The sequence below is a fragment of the Mus caroli genome, unplaced genomic scaffold, assembly GCF_978045245.1.
Source record: "Mus caroli unplaced genomic scaffold, Mus_caroli_1 scaffold_15, whole genome shotgun sequence".
In the NCBI taxonomy this organism is placed as follows: Eukaryota; Metazoa; Chordata; class Mammalia; order Rodentia; family Muridae; genus Mus; species Mus caroli.
In genome coordinates, this window is record NW_028227270.1 from 100622171 (window position 1) to 100639860 (window position 17690).

The 17690-nt window shown below is 42.1% G+C and overlaps 1 protein-coding gene across 4 annotated transcripts in view; it reads right to left on the bottom strand.

The window, feature by feature from the left end:
- Elmo1 (engulfment and cell motility 1) overlaps positions 1–17690 on the bottom strand; it is a 510326-nt gene that overhangs the window by 239259 nt on the left and 253377 nt on the right. For all 4 annotated transcript variants that reach the window (XM_029468421.2, XM_029468420.2, XM_029468424.2 and 1 more), the window contains one exon: positions 16762–16866. In XM_029468421.2, the coding sequence (XP_029324281.1) occupies positions 16762–16866 (105 nt within the window). The remainder of the gene's footprint in view (positions 1–16761; positions 16867–17690) is intronic.

Sequence of the window (17690 nt, forward strand, 5' to 3'; positions counted from 1 at the left end):
GAAACCGTGCCAATTCCTCCCACAGCCCCAGCAGACCCCTTTCTATAAAAACCCCTAGCTTTCAAGTCGACAATCGCCATCTCCTGTGTGAGATATGTGTCAGCCCGGAGCTCTGTCATTAAACTACCTCATGAGTTTGCATCAAGACGGTCTCTCGTGATTCTTTGGGTGCACACCGACTCAGGATACGAGTGGGGGGTTTCCCCTCTAGGTTCTTTCAATATGTAGCTCTGACAATTCTGCAGAAATATTCCTATGCAGATCATTAACAAAACAAGACTGGAGTGGATGTAGTAAACACCTTCCTCTAAAGCTCTATGGACCTTCATATTTCTTTTTGTAGATATTTCTTTATTTACTCTTTTTCTAGAGTATTAGTCATATGTATTTTCCTATTTTGTCTCCAGTTGGGATGAAGGCATTTGTGTGTGTGTGTGTGTGTGTGTGTGTGTGTGTGTGTGTGTGTATGTGTTGTGTGTCCTGGTTTTCCTGGTGGGATCAGCCTTGACAGGGCCATCTTACCTGTGAATTTCTTACCCCAGCTGAGTGCTAGGTGCAGTAGGAATTTACTAATACAGTTACTACACAAGTGAGTAAGCAATGAAGAAAATGGTTCTCGTCTCAGTGAGGCTAGTTGTGCATGGAATCAGCAGCCCAGTCATTTTCAAGGAACTCGGCCACACAATTTCCACATATTCTCCCATAATTTGCCATTTCTGTATGTTCTCTGCATTTTTAAAAATTAGATCCCTGCATCTTTAGTACAGAAAGACAAAGCCACCTTTGCCCTCTGCCTTCCATAGTCTCCCTTTCCTTTTCTGTGGAGTGTACCTGACCTCCAACCCTGCTCTTCGTCACGAGGCTACCTCTGGGCCACGGGAGCACTCATTAGCGCACGTGTCCATAGACAGGAGCCAGGTTCTGGAGAAAAACACTCTTGAACACCATTGGTGCTGACTGCCTCTGCCTGCTGTGCCCTCACGGGTGATGTGCCTGGGTAGAGGAAGAAATGCGCAACCCACCCCTCACTTGGACAAAGCCTACACTTCGAAGGCCTGTTCATGATATTGTGCTCAACCTCCTTTATGAATGGTGAAGAAATAAATATTTATATAAGGCTGGAATGTGTGGAAATGTCCTAGTTGTGATATTCTGGAAAACACTTGGCCAGTGTTTGCTATAAATGCTTCCTGTAAATGCTGTGTGGGAAGCAGAACAAACCATGATGGGAGTTGGGGACACCTCCACAACAAAGGAGGTGTGCCCAGCACCTCCCACCTGCATCCTCCACAGCAGCATCCAACCACCCACAAAGGTTACCATGGGAACCACAGTAAGGTTGGGGGAATCACAATCTTGGACATTGATCCCCTGCAGGCAGTGAACATTTGCTTCAAAAAAAAAAAAAAAAAAAAAAAAGGATGCCCCATGGGCTTTCCTGCCCTTTCCCACCCACAGGAGAGCACTTAGATACCATGGCTCCTAGTCTAGATAGAACTCACCCTGCGCTCACCCTGCTTTACTTGCCGGAAGACTGCCCTTCTGGGTGAAGAATGGAGGCACTCAAGAAATTCAGAATGATCTGGATGAGCAAGGAGAATTCTCCTAATTCCTATATAAAGGATCAGAATCTCTGCTGACCAATGTGGAAAGGAAGAAAGTGTTGCAGGCTAAAGCAATTGAAGTCTGTGCCTTTCCCAGGAAGTCTCTTGAACCACTTCAAATGCCCTCAGGAAAGAAGCCTGTGTCTTCAATCTGCACACCCTTGTATCAAAGAGAGGTGGTCTGGTTTTGGTTCCCCAGAAGTGCAGATACTGAGATATTAAGGAAAGCAGGTATCTCAGATTCATTTATCAAGATTTCCTCACTTTTAAAAATTTTTCTCATTTCAGAGCCTTTCTTTAAAGACTTATCCCACACTGAGGAGGAGAAGGAGGAAACTCAAGGCCACAGTGCCCATTGTGTACCTACTGATGCAGCGCTGGATATGATATTTGGTGTTCCCAACAGACTTGTGGTCAAGACCTGCTCCTGCCAACATTCCTCACCAGTGCTTAGTAACGGCTTTCTTCCACAGCAGTTACATATAGCTTAACGCCTTGCCACTCAAACCTCAGACCTGACCTGCTCATCAAGGCGTATTCCATTTCTCCTGCATGTGCAAGTCCTCTGGTACAAGAACATCACCATTCAAAAACTAACAGATCAGCCAGGCTATTTTCCTGTAGTTGGTAAAAGCAAATTTGCAGACAGATGTTCTGAGGGTTAATCATGCTTCTCGTCTTAACCAGAATCAGTATATGCAACGGTCAAAGCTGTGTGGGCTTTTCTTAAGTTCGATGAAGTGGAAATACCTGTCCTAAGAGTGGGCAGCATCCTCCAGTTGTATCCTACATAAACGGTCCAAGGGATACACTTGATTTTTGCCCTTTTTTTGCTTGTATATCTCACTGGCAAGTTCATCTACTTCATTTGCTGCTGTTTCTGCAGTTTCATTCCTCCACCGGTCAGAGCTCAGCTTCTCTGGGCTTCAAACTTGGACTACAGATCAGCAGCTCTCCAAGAGTTCTCCTGTTCCTCAGCACCAGCTTGGGGCTGTTGAAGCATCCAGCAACTATCTATACACCAGTGCCAAGAGAAGGACCTCAAGAGAAACACCCTGCTGACACCTTGATCCTACACCTCCAACCTTCCTAGCTGTGAGGAAATAAGGCTGTTGTGTAAGTCAACCCGCCTGTGATTATTTAGTTGTGTGAACCCAAAATGACTAGCACAACATATCAGTGGCTGGAGTTGAGTGGGACAGAAGTAGAGAAGTCAAAGCCACAGGAAGTTGTTGTGTAGCAAATTTCTCAGAATCCAAACAGTTCACTCTTGGAGGGAGGAAGGAAGAAGACTCAGGAGTAACCAAATCTGACTAGTCTGAGGGATTTGAAACTATCTAGCTGCCCATTGCTAGGTTCAGGGCAGCAGCTTCTGTGAGTCATGACCCATGCTGGGAAGAGCTTTTAGGTGATGTGGTTGCTTTGGAGTCATCCAGGGTCTTGTGGATTGCCCATCATCCCTACTCCTGTAAATAACACCAAGCTCACTCATTCACCACATCTGACCTTAGCAGAATCTATGCTGTTGTTTGTTACACACCTTGGGTGAGTGGACTATGTGTCGTTCCCTAGGAAAAGCACACAGCAGATGTAGATGAGCTATAGTGGACGCTCTAGCTTGTATTTTGCGTTAGATGGGAACTACAAGGGTTGTCAGTATGGTAGGAACAGGCTTTGGCCAGCCTTGCAAGGCAGTATCTTAACAGTGTGATTAACATATTGAGAGCAGACCAGGGAGGAAAGCTGGATGCAGGTAGATCTAACCAGTGAGTTGTTCTAAGACTGTAGGAAAGAGAGCTGATGAGATGCATTATTTCAGCAATGGGTGGGAGGTTAGAGTGTGCAAAAGTAGGCTGTGGACATTTTCTGAGGGTAGAGGCAACAGGCCTTGCTGCTGGATATTCAGATAACAGTCCGTACTGCAATGCAGAGCAACCTTGAGACATACATAATTAAGTCACTGGGAAGATACAGTAAAGCAAACCATATTCACTCCCACGAAACAAGTCCCAAAGAGGTTTGTTTAGCTAAGCCAAAATCCTGCAGGAGGAACAACCACTTCTAAACTTATACCTTAAGGGAAAAAAGGAAGAAAAAAAATTAAAACCCCCAAAAATCAAAAGAAAGGAATAAAAGCTGGAGTAGAAATCTGTGAAATTGAAAAGACACAGTAGAGAAACACCAAGGAAATGGAAAGTTGACTCTTTGTTACAACCACAATTATCACATACTAACTAGCCTAAGGAGATGGAGAAAAAACAAATTATTGTTTCACTTAGAGTATGAAAACTGAACCAAGCTGTACTGGGGAATCCCTGAACTGGTAACAGAATCTCACAGACAGCTCTATGGTCACATAGTTGAAGATTTACAGGACAGGACTAATTCCCTCAATGGCACAATGTAGCAAAACAGATCATTTGAGTACTTCCAGATCTATTAAAGGAATTGGATCAATAATTAATATCCTCCCTAACCAGAAAGGACCGGGCATCATCAGGCAATGTCACTGGTGAGTTTTCTCAAATAGGTAGGGAATGGTATGAACTGATTCCCTACAATTTACTCCAGAGGACAGAGCAAAGGACCCTTTCCTAAACTCTCTCATGAGTCCCTAACACCCTAACACCTAACCAAAGGTGTAACATCAGGGCATCAGGACAATTCTTTTAACATAGATGCTTTTTTTTTCCAGGAACATTTATCACCAAGACCTACAAATGACTCGTGATTATCAGTGAGCAAAATGAGTAAACCAAACTGTGTCGTACGGATTCAGTGAGCATCACTTCAAAGAGACAAATTACAGATAATCTGAACTCTGTAGAGAATTGGGCCCAGTGTGGAAAGGTTCATGACTCTATCTGCAGGGCATTCTTTAATAATGACAAAATCCTAGACATGGGGAACATGCTGGTGATTGCCATAGTAAAGGATGGGATGGCAGTGGGGAAGAAGTGGGTGGTTACACACTACTCCTGACTTTTGTGGCCATGTCAATTATATGTAAAGTGCATATTATGCAATGTATAGTACAATGACAGTCTACGAATAAAGGGTCTACAAAATATTAAGTAGAATCTGTGAATAAAAAGAATTACACATCGAAATGAATTGAAAATCAATTGATATAACCCATGGCATTATCAAGTTCAAGATATGTTAATACCAATAAATTAAAAATAAAAACATTGAACATCAGACAGTACCTGTTCATGCCAAAACACTCTTAAAATTAAAAATGGAAGGAAATTTTATCAATCTGGTAAAGAACATCTATAAGAAAATAACAGCAGATAACATACTTAAATGTGGGACACCCATCACTTTCTCCTTAAAGTTAGATGCAACGATATTCCCCCACCACTCCTCTCTAGTGTTTACTGGTAGTCATAGGTACTGAAACAAGGTAGTAAAAGGAATAATGCTACAAACTAGAAAGGAGCAAATGATTCTGCTGTATTTGTTCACAGATGACATGATTTCTCAATGCAACCCTCCCTGCAAGGCTAAGCAATTCCAGCAAGGCAACGGGAGAGTAATTCTTCTCTAGGCCTGAAACTGCCCTCAAATGCAAAGGCCATCGGTGAGAAGTAACAAAAAAAGGCATGAAGGCCTGAAAACTTCAATCTCTCTATAAACCCTTCCCCTCCCCTGGGCATAGGCAGGGGTGCATTGTTACCTTCTGAACTCCCCCCACTGCAACTACAATACAGGTGGCAATGGGTTCAATGCAGGAGGAAGAAGCTGGAAGTTCCCAAGTCAGGTATACAGACAGTACTTGAAAGAAGACGCCTCATGACTTTAGCAGAGAGAAGCAGGGCTTGTCATAAAGCAGAGAGACAGCAAACATGTAGTCAAATCACCAAGTAAAAAAATATAGGAGAAAAACTAGACTGGGCTTGAGGCAGAAAAACCAGGGAAGTACCCTGAAAATCAGTAGCTAATGCCAACAGGGCCATGAGGGTGGTAGCCACACATATGCCTTCTATAGCTTATAATTCACAGTGGACCTGTGTTTGGAATGTGCCAACCATAGAGTTCACCATAGGGTGAGATATTTATTTCAATTAGCAAATCAACAATTTAATGTCCACCACTTCTGTTTGTTGCTATAGGTTTAACTCAGGGCCTCCCATGTAGTAATCATATGTAAGCATCATGCCAACCCTTCCTGGTGTTTTAAAGTTAAGAAGAGGACTGCATAAAACCTATAGTGGAATACTTTGAACCTCTCATCTTGGTCGGCAACCAAGAAAGACCAAAGCAGGCAATACCCATATTAAGTCAGAGCGACTGAGATTTCAGACACTAAGAGAAGGGCCCAGGCCGGCAGGTGGGACAGCAGGTGGCAGGTGGTTTACAGGCAGTCTATAACCATCGCATCCAGAAGCACATCCCTGTGTGTCTGCCCTCCCTCCCCAAAGGATCCGTCCTCTGAAATAAGACAGGCCCATGTTTAACAATGATCTCATCCTAAGGACTGAAGCATTCCATTCAAATCTTTGGCTTTGGGAGTCAGAATTTGTGCTTTCCAGCCCAATTAGTAAATCTAATCACATGCATTCACACTCTCAAGGGGTCCCGATTGTTTGGCAGGAACAGCTTGCATATTCACAATCAACAAAATTAATGCTGCTATTTTTAAAGCATGAAAAAAAAAAAGCTATACATAAAAACAAGCCTCGGAACGGTGGCCCTTGGTCAGAGAAAGAATGAAAATAAGAGAATAAGAGGCAGGAATATAAAGTATTTACATGAATTATTAGACAAAGAATCATTTTTTAAAAGCCCCTGCAAGGCTGTGCTGTGAGGTCCTTGCTATTCTAAGCTGAATCTTTGCTCCACATCACCTAGAAGGAAAATGTCACTCAAGTGAAAAAGGTTCCTTTACATGAAACTGTGTGTTTAACTGGCAACATATAATTTTATTAAAAAAAAAAAATTAGGAGCAATTGCTGCAGAAGCTGCTTCGGGGACAAGGGGAGGGGAAGATCTGTCAGTGCCATGGGAACAAAAAAATGATGTTCCAGCAAGCCGTATTCCAATCGTTTGCTTCATAGTTAAGTTTAATTACACATTACACACTGTCCTGTAATTATGCCGCTTGGAAAACTGCCAATTTCCCCCTCTAAAATGTGCAAAGTTCCTTAATTTACTTTGAAGAGTCAGCATCGCCTCCACCAGCACCCGCCTGCCTCAGTACACATGCGCTGGTTGAGCCTGCTTCCTTCCAGGGCAGGCTGGTGGACAGTAACTAGAGTTTTCTGTTTCTCAGAGCCACCAGGGGGCTGCGGGTGCACACAGCTCCTGGAACTTACGCCAGGAATTTTACAGGAACCGATGGTGTTCTTTCTTTCCTCTTAAATTTACAACAGGAGAAACTCCGAAGCATAACTCTCCCCTTCCCTCCTCTCATAAGAAAGTCCTTTATTTTTCAGAAAAAAAAAAAAAAAAAAGAGCAAACATCCAGGACACGATAAAGTGCTGGTCTCTGGGATTTGACACGGATGGGAAAGAGCAAGCATAAGGGGGATTGAGAATCTACTGGGCCCCACCTGAGTAGTGGCAAAGGACACAGCCAGGTACAGTCATATGAAGACTTCCCGGGTACCAGCAATGGGCTGAGCATGAGCAGTTCAGTCAGCTGGAGATGATTCTTATCAATGGCTGCCAATGTGATCAAGTACCACTCGGACAGAAAGCAAAGCTAAACAGAAGAGAGTAAGGAGTCCAGGAGACTGCTTAACAGCAGAATAAACTGCTCCTGGGCAAATCAATTCCCTTTCCTCAGAAAATATTGGGTTAGTGGGTCAGAACAAAAACAAAACCAACTGTAGGGTTCATCTGAAGTATGGATGAAACCTCCCTATAAACCTTCTACCCCCCGCCCCCAAATACCAAGGTTATCAGTGCAGCTACTCTGGATAATCCAAATTAGCCATTCTAGAAATCAATATGAGAATTCTCAGAAAACTAAAGATAAATGTACCATATGACCCACCCAGCTAGACCACCCCAAGGCATATGGCCAAAGGACTCGGCAGCCCGCTCCACAGATGCTCACATGGCTGTGTTCCTCACTCGCAATAGCTAGGAAAGGAAGACCACCCAAATGTCCTTTAACAGGTGAATGGATAATGAAAGTGTGATGCGTACACAAAACAGACTAGCACCCAGCTTTAAGGAAAAATGGAGACTACACTTTTAGATGACTTCACTTGGATCTGACTTGAAAGCCTCTTTCTTGCAGTCTAGCTTGCCAAGAGGGGGGGAAAATTAAATAGTCCTATCCAGATGCAATGCCTATGAACCACAACGATGAAAGCAGGCAGGATGGAGGTGCAAGTGTACCCACAAGTTAGTGGCAACCAACAGCTATTTCATTGTACTTGGGGCTCACTCAAAAGGAGGGAAGTCATGGTTGATAATGGGAACCTAGCCAGATTCTCTGGGCTGCTGAGGTCATGAATCTCAGAAAACAATCTACTACTGAAATCTCCCTAGACCAACATAATCCCTAGCTACTTTTTAAATCTTATCTTTATACTCAGAGGAAAATGTAGCTAGCACCCCCTCATCAATGAAGCCTCACTTTATAGCACAGGGAACTTCCACTAGATACAGAGGTGAATGGGTCATGGGGAACCCAGCCATGGTAAATAATCTACATCACAGCCTCAGCATCTGCAGCTCAGGGAACAGAAAGCAGAAAGATTTTAAGAGCCAGATTACCAGATGCCTGCTGTGAAACACTCTCCTTCTCTAGGGAGGAGGCCCTGAGAGGTCTTCGCCTTTCTATGTGAGCATATCTATTGATATTGTCATTATTCTGGTTTTGCTATGCAGCCATTTCTGAGAGACTATCTCCTGAGTTACATTCTATGTTACACACACACACACACACACACACACACACACTCTAAAAGAAAAGAGGCTATAAATTTTAGAGTAGGGGGCTATGGAAGGGACCAGAAGGGGAAAGGGGCAGTAAAGTTATATTTTAATAAAAATGTATTAAAAGCATAAATGTTTAAAGTTTATTGCTGGTTCACCTCTAGCTCTGTGGCCAGGGTAGGCAGCCTACCCTCTCTGAGTGTCAGTTCCCTCAAGCACAAGCACTGAAAGCAGCAACTGCAGAACAGTGTTCTGAGCAATTAACCGAGACCCTGTCGTTACCTCCCCGCTGACATGAGCCTCCCCTGCTTAATGAGAGGAACCTCTAGTGACATAGCAGAGGGACGCACAGAAGGAAGACAAGGTACAGAGTCACCCCATCTTCCTGCACTGAGGAGATCACAATGTATTGTAGAGCCTCAGACGTGGCACTTCTCATACTAGGGCATCCAGGAGAGCTCCCTCGGGATTCTGTCTCAGCAGCCCCAGGTCTCTCCCATTGCTCTTTTTTGTTTCTTCTTCTCTCCCTTACTTATTTCATTTTTGATTTTTGAGACATTGTCACATGACTGAGACCACCCTTGAAGGACCGACTGCATCAAAGTCACAAGTGCAAAGAGAGCAGGATTTGCCACTGATTCTAGCTCTGTCAAGAGGTTTAAAACACACTGTTCAGTAGGTGTATAGGAAAACCCACTTAGAGATGTTTAAACAGTATAGGTAGACTTTACATTTTTCATCTCTAGAAAAAAATGACTCTAAAGAACGGAGAAATCCATTCTTAGGTGGAGAGATCCATCTTCTCTCATAATTTCTTATTGACAAACTTTCAAAATATTTTGTTCTGATTTGATATACAATTAGAAACATATTTCTTGGCCTACAGTTGTGTAACACTATTATAATTAATCGTATTTCTAAAAAGCATCTCTTTTGTCTCTCATCAGAAAATTCATTATCTTCTACTACAGTCAGGCAGTAGCCCATGATATACAGTGGATAAAATGCTAGTCATAAATTAGGAGGGATGATGAAGCAAGAATTACACAAGAACTGCAGGGTACCCCACCAACTTGCATATAGCAACTAGGCAAATTGTTTTTGTATACCAATTATACCTCAATAAAAAAATGGATTGCAGGTTATATAAATAACTAACCATTACCAGGACTACCTTTATATTTTGTTCCTAGAGCTCCAGATCTTATAAATTCTGTTGAGTTTGTTTTGTTGGTTAGAGCCTGTATATCAATGAGGTAGCAGCTTCATTCGGAACACCTATATTTCTGATACAACCCCACATGAACGGCAACTGAGCAAAGGTCAGGTCTGCTCTACTCCACATGGACCAACTACCACCAGGTTTTTCCATGAAGCCAGGTTGTTGTTTAAAGTCAGGTCACAGGAGATAGGAATTCCTGAGTGATTCTCATATAGCTAAACAATATAAACTTCATAAAATTGTGGAAAACTTCACAAGTTATCAAACAGAGCTTTTATTAGTTTCCCCTTATAGTGAACTTCTAAAAGTCCCATGGGAAACAAGGAACTTCACACATAGAAAGTAATTACTACTGCTGCTTGCTTGTGGTGTGTGTGTGTGTGTGTGTGTGTGTGTGTGTGTGTGTGAGAGAGAGAGAGAGAGAGAGAGAGATTATTCCTTCTATATAAGAGCCAAATCTTAGCTTCTTCCCTTACTGCCACATCCACTGTGCATGGTACCATGCCTTTAAGCATCTAAGGGCATACATAGGCTTTCTCCCTCTTATCTTTTGTATTCTAAGTCAATATACAAACAATCACAGAAGAATCTCCTTTGCGTGCATTTGGCTTTTATTGTTGCACATTTAAACTTATCTGGTTTTCATAAGGGTTGGTCTAATAACTTACAATAGGTTCTGAATATCTGGACTGCTGTTACTTTTCATTCATGTTACTACTCTGAAAACAAAAGATCAATTAAGAATGATCTGCTCTGACACCTTTACCAGGCTCTCTTAGTCCTGGAAATAAAATCATTTGGTGTTGGCCAAATATTGGATAATATGATGAAAGATTCATATCTGAAATCACATAGTGATTTCACTCTGCACACTGTACAATGCTTATATCTGTAATTCCTCCTTGGATTTTGTCCCTATCCAACTGTGTGGTAATTCAATTGCCTCAACGGTTTTCACTAGAACACAGTTACTACACTTTAAGTATTACATAAGAAACATAGCTACCCATCAAGAAATTCATGTGGCAAACAATATCCTTAGAAGTGTTGTAAGCATGAAGACCATGAATTTCCATTGAGGAGAAAAAAAAAAATTTCAGAGCCAGGCAGTGGTGATATATGCCTTGGATCCCAGCACTCTGAAGGTAGAGGCAGGCAGATCTCTGTGAGTTGAAGGCCATCCTGGTGTACAGAGCAAATTCTAGGACAATCAGGCTACATAAAGAGACCCTGTCTCCAAAATAAAAAACAAAAACAAACAAACAAACAAAGACAAAACAAAAAAATATATGTATTTCATACAATATATTTAATCCTATTATTTCCCTCTCCCAAGTCCTCCCAGATACTCCCTACTCACTCAACTTCATGTTCTTCTCTCAGTATCTGTCAAAAACCAAAAATCAAACAATTGGACAAAAACAAAAGGAAACAAAAAAGTATATAAAAACAATGAAACAGATTTGGAATCCATTTCATATCGGTCAACTATTTTTTTTTTTTTTTGCTTAATTAAAAGGAAACTATTTGAAGTTATTAGGCACTAGACCCTGGGCTAAGAGTTAAAAACCTGAGTGAACTTTAGTGTCTACTCACGCAGTTTATTTCAGTCAAGCACAGGTGACACAATACCCGGGTAAATACATTTAAAGCTATAAAAGGTCACAGCATTCACTTTAAGTGTCCAATGTCAATAATATCCTCCAGGAAAAGGGACAGGAGTTTCTTTTTAAAGATGATCTTTGCCTTAGGAGCTGTCCATCAGGTGGATGGCATCTAACTTTCAAACATAAAGGTGTCACAAATCCTCAGTGGGGAACTGCCTTTGCTCACATGTGGCCTGCCATTATTTTGTTAGGACAAAGGGTTTGGTTGGAGTGCATACGACAGAGACAAAGGGATGGGTAGTGATAGAGAAAGCCACAGAGGTGGCAGAGGGGACCTGAGGGGCCATACAGATACACAGGCTTGGGAGGAGGCCACACCCTATAGCATCATCTGTGCTCCTCAAGTTCACTGTCTCATAGAGACACTCAGGCAGATGGCACAAAGACTCGAATCAGAAAAGGAAGGGGGCATGGCTTCACATGGCTAAAGAGACTCGCTAGGGCTCTCAAGTCTCTCTCTTCCTTGGCTAGCCAAATTTACTTTAGTCCAACCAAATTGCTTCTCCTCATTGCCAGACCCCAACTCTTGGTCAAGTTAACATCAATTCTCTACAATTTCTCAAATTCCTATGCTCTCTTTCCAAACCACAGCTATAGCCTTATCTCCTCCTGTCCAGTATTGCTTTCTTGGCTAAGCCTCCCATCTATATTTCTCATGTGGCTTTTCTAGCAAGAGCATGGTTTGTTTTTTGTTTTTTCTAAAATTATTATCTTTGCTTAACTCACTTAGGAAAATGGTAGGTTTATTGTTTAGAAATTGTTATAGCTACTGAAAAATGATGTTTGGGTTCAAAAAGCACCTTAAGATAGCTTTAAATATCTCAAATGACCTGTCCCAACTTTGCTACTCCCATATTAGAGTTTGCTGGTTCCCCAAACAAAACACACACCATCACAGCTCAAGCTTATTTTCCCCTTTACTTGGCATGCTCACCTTGGCCTTCCCTTCACCTATTAAGAGGGTTAATGCTTTCAACTTGACAGAATGTTCAGTTACAATAGCATTTTTGGGCGGGTTTATCTTGACTATGATAACTGAGGAAGGATACATACCCGAGAAGTGGGCAGCACCATCCCCTAGGCTTGGGTCATACACTGGCTAAAATGGAAGAAGCTAGCTGATTACCAACATATATTGCCTATTTCTTGACTACAGCAAAGTAACCTATTGCCTCAGGCTTCTACTTCCATAACTTCCTTGTCATAACAGACTGTATTCAATGGGATTGTGAACTAAATTAAACCCTTTCTGCATAGAATTGCCTTTTTCAAGGTATTTTATCACAGAAACATATAAAGTAACCAAAATACCTAGTTAATACTATAGAGTGGTTTGAATAAGAATGGCCCCTATAGGCTAATATATTTCAATGTTTGGTTCTCAGTTAGTGGAACTATTTGGGAAGGACTAGGAGATGTGGTCTTGTTGGAGGAGGTTTGTCCCTGAGAATAGACTTTGAGGTTTCAGAAGCATACACCAGCCCTAGTCTCTGTCTCTGTCTCTGTCTCTGTCTCTCTCTGCCTCCTACACACAGATTAGGAGGTAAAGTGCTCAGCTACTGTTTCTGCACTGTCTGTCTGCTTCCCGCTGTGAAGATCATAGACTAACCCTCTGAAACTATAAACAAGCACCCCAATTGAATGCCTTAGTCATGGTATTTCTTCACAGCAATAGAACACTAAGGCTGACCACTTTCTCCAGGAGGTTCTTCTTGTCCAAAGCCCACATCTATGTTGGGGACTTCTCATATTAATGTACATTCCAAGTGACTTAAAAATTGCCTGGCACCGTCTCTTAATCTCCACGCCATGTGTTCCTCCCCCATCAATCCTAGACAGGAAATTCCTCGATGTCAGCACCCACTAACAACCTGTCCCCGAGGAGTGGCCAACACTTGGCTCACTGTGGGTATCAATAGTTACTCAGAAAACAGATGAAGTCTGCAAAGGTTAACAGTAAGAACACTGTATGTCATGTTCATGTCACAGGCAGAGAGAGAAAAAGAAATGCCCAGAGAGGCTCAGCAACAATCCTAAGAAGCAGACCAAACAGCTTCAGAGCAAAAATTAATGCCAAGGGTCAACAGAAGGGCAAAGGTGAGGAAGGTCGGCAAACTGATAGGCACAAGTGTACATGCCCAAGGTTGCTAAAACAAAGGCAAGGACATAGAGCAGGGGATAGGACAGCACCTGAAAACAAAGTGATCAAGGAAGCATGAAGATACAGCAGTGTCAAGAGCAAAGGAAATAGTGTGTGTGTGTGTGTGTGTGTGTGTGTGTGAGAGAGAGAGAGAGAGAGAGAGACAGACAGAGACAGAGACAGAGACAGAGAGAGAGAGAGAGAGAGAGAGAGAGAGATACTGGATATATCTCAAACTGCCAGGCAGAACTTACTCCCAAGAGGACTTACTTGACCAGCAGCAACTGGACTGAATGGAGAGACAAGAACAAAAGATTGAGTGGATAGGGACATGCATGGAGGAAGAGTTGTAGGAATGAGTGAATACAATCAAGATACAATGTGTAGGCTTCTTAAGGAATTAAAAAATATTATTTAAAAACAAATTCCTCTTAATGTTTTGGAAGTGACCTCCCAGGTCACAGACCAAACAAAGCCAGCTGATGGGTATAGCTCAGTACTGTAGAACACCTGAGCTCTACGACCATTGTGTCTACCTTCAAGGTCACCAGAATCCCGCTGGCACAAAACCCTAGATTTTACACAGGGAAGTGGCATTTAGAGAAGTAGCTTTGGCCTTGCATCTAGTAGTCAATGCCCCAAAGTCACATGGGACCTAGAGAACATGGCAGAAAGACTCTTGTGAGAAGATATAACAACAGTGTATGAGCCACATGCATCTATCTCAACCCATTAAGAAACATGCAGGAAAAAAAAATTTTTAACCACCTAGAAAAAAAAAAAAAGAGAGAGAGAAAGTCGGATCCATCCCATAATCAGATTCCAAACGCTCACACCACTGCATACACTAGCAAGATTTTGCTGAAAGGACCCAGATATAGCTGTCTCTTGTGAGACTATGCCGGGGCCTAGCAAACACAGAAGTGGATGCTCACAGTCAGCTAGTGGATGGATCACAGGGCTCCCAATGGAGGAACTAGAGAAAATACCCAAGGAGCTAAAGGGATCTTCAACCCTATAGGTGGAATAACATCATGAACTAACCAGTACCCCCCGGAGCTCTTGACTCTAGCTGCATATGTATCAAAAGATGGCCTAGTTGGCCATCACTGGAAAGAGAGGCCCATTGGACTTGCAATCTTTATATGCCCCAGTACAGGGGAATGCCAGGGCCAAAAGGTGGGAGTGGGTGGGTAGGGGAGTGGAGGGGAGGGTATGGGGGACTTTTGGGATAGCATTGGAAATGTAAATGAGGAAAATACCTAATAAAATATTTAAAAAATTAAAAATAAAAATAAAGAAGAGTAAAAATGAAAAAAAAAAAAAAAAAAGAAACATGCAGGAGAACAAAGGGGACCAGCCTGGCTTTGTACCTAGGTTTTCTTCATCTCTGTTAAGTATAAGGTTCATTCAGGTTGCCATGGTATTAATTTCACTTATCACAGTTTAGAAAATGCACTGAGAAATCAAGCTTAAGACATTAAATTACTTTTCATAAGACATATGCTTCTTATGCAATTAACAATACATTTGGCATCAGCAAGCTCTAATCTTAGAGCATTTATCTGCAACCATCAACCAGCTGATGGAAAATACAATTTCCACACGGCTTCCTCTTTTCACAGTCAAGTCTCCAAGGCTAGATATTGTATGATCTCCCTAAATACTAGTTTTCCTGTGATGAAAACAGATTACATGCACAGAAAATGCGAGTGCAGTGGACATGTGTGTGTGCGTGTGTGTGCGTGTGTGTGTGTGTGTGTGTATGAAATTAAAGGGTTTTACAGGGCTTACTTTTGTTTGTTGACTTCTTGTTCGTTTTTGTTTATGAGACAGTGCAGCTAACCTCAAGCTCACAGAGATCAACCTGCTCCCGCCTCCCCAGTTCTGGGATTAAAGGCATATAGTCACTATACCTGGGCTTCATATCAAAATTGTATGGAAAAACAATTATCTTAAGACAGACTGTACTTCTCACCAAGTACTAGACTGCACACCCTTCAGAGAAATGACCATAAAATCCTTTATATACTCAAATTACAGATAATAGTTGAAAACTTCTCAAAGTGCTGACATAGAAAATTACATACATGTAAAATATGAGGCCTACAGAAAATATGGAGTTCAACATAGCTTTGTACAAAGGAGTCACCACGAGATGGTACAATTTCTCACTGCAGACTACCCAAATATACCCAAGGTCCTCTTGTGGGCATAGCATTGTCCATTTCCAAAGACTCACCAAGGAAGCCCCATCATGGCTGAGAGCCCCCAAGTCTCCCTTGTTTAACAGAAGACACTTTAGCCTGGACAATGGAATCACCCACATTTAAATCACTAACTACTAACAGTGCCAAGCTTCATCTTCAGGACACCAATGTTAATCAGGGTCTGGCAGCACATGTCCCAGTACACATGCCCCATTGTCAGCTCCGCTCAACTCTTCTAACTTCGAGCAATTTGTCCTTCAAACTCTTTCTAACCTTTGGGCTAGTCATCACTGTCACTGCACTCTAACTCCCACTCAATTCAAATCCCTCGTTGATTTCAATCTTGCATCCATTCTATCATAATGACATCTGAGCTCTCCTCCTTGAAGACAAGGACATGGTGCCATCACAGGGCTTCTGATGTGCAACCCAGATAAGCTTTTATGGCACTCACTGTATTCTCTACAGGGCACTGCCCAGGCACCAGGTGGCATCTGCTAGAAACACAGAGGTCTCCACTTCTGTCTGCCTCCCAATAACAACCTTATGTAGTGGTCTGTTATGAAATGTAGAAAGATTTCACTCCACAAATCTCCTGTTTTTCTCTATATTTGTGATTATGTTATTGTGTCTCTAAACATTAGACTGAAATGAAGCAATGTAGCAGTAAGGAACCCTGGCCTCTTTCCAACCATGGAAGAAGTCTTGCAGGTTTTGAGATTTTCCAGGATTTGAGTATGTAGTTCATTTCTGTATTTTACTACTTAAGAGTTTTTCCTCATATGTCAATATGAAACTATAGAAAACATTGTTCAGTAATATTGTTTAAGTATATGTAAAAAAATGTAAAAATGAGGCATTCTTATTTTAGCCCCTTGATCAATTTCATGTCTTTAGTTTACCACTGATAAAAGGAAAATACTGGGGTGACTCATCTAATAGCAATCTCCTACTGAGCGTAGGTTGGAAAACAGAATTCCAGAGGACACTGGCAGTATCTAAGAGAAGCCAGCATGCTTACCCGGATGTATGCATCCTGGTGGTGCTTAGCGAAATACAGCATGTTGTCCAGAGCCAGCATCCCAGGAGGGGTCTGTGTGAAGTCCATGGCAGGATTGACGTGATTCTGTTAGGAAAAAAAGAAAATGTGGTCACCATTAATGCTCCGGAAGATGTCATCAACCACAAACTAACTGAGATCTCCCCTCAAGATGGAAGCAACATGAGGTAAATGACAAGTAATCAAAGATGCTGACTTTGCCTGACACTGTACCAGTCTATATGGATGGGAATTTCAATGAAGCTGGCATAGCCTGCCTCTGTACCAGTGTAGATGGGTGGGAATTCCCCCAGCAATTCAGGTTCAGACAGAAGAGCTTTTATACATGGGATTGGGTGACCTAGTTGGAGATCAAATGTAAGATTAGACAAGTAACACATTAAGAAAAAGAATATAACGTGTTTTAAATGTATATGGTGGCTATACTGAAGTAAAGCGACTGGCACTTGGGAGAGAAGCTGTGGGGTGAAGCACAGTTCTGTCATTTATGACAGAAGCTAACCTTGAGAAGCCACAACCTATGGACATCTTCACCTTAAATGTGAGGTGAGGTATGATCAGCCATCTTGGGTGGCTTGTGAACTGTCCAGGGTTAGACAGGTCTCTAAGTACAGGCAGTGGGAATCATGGAGATATGCACAGGATCCTGACATCTGCCTGCCCTCAAGAAGAGCAACTAGCATGAGTTATCACACACAGCATAGTGATGGCTTAATATAGTTATGCCTAAGAGAACTTGAAGCCCAAATGGTTGACTTTCCTCCACCAGTCACCAAAAACAGCCCAGACCACATAAATCTTAATGATGAAAGGATTCAAAGAAATTGTGATCTTTATTATTTTATACTTAAAGAACACAACAACGAAAGAAAAAACGATTGTTAAAGAAA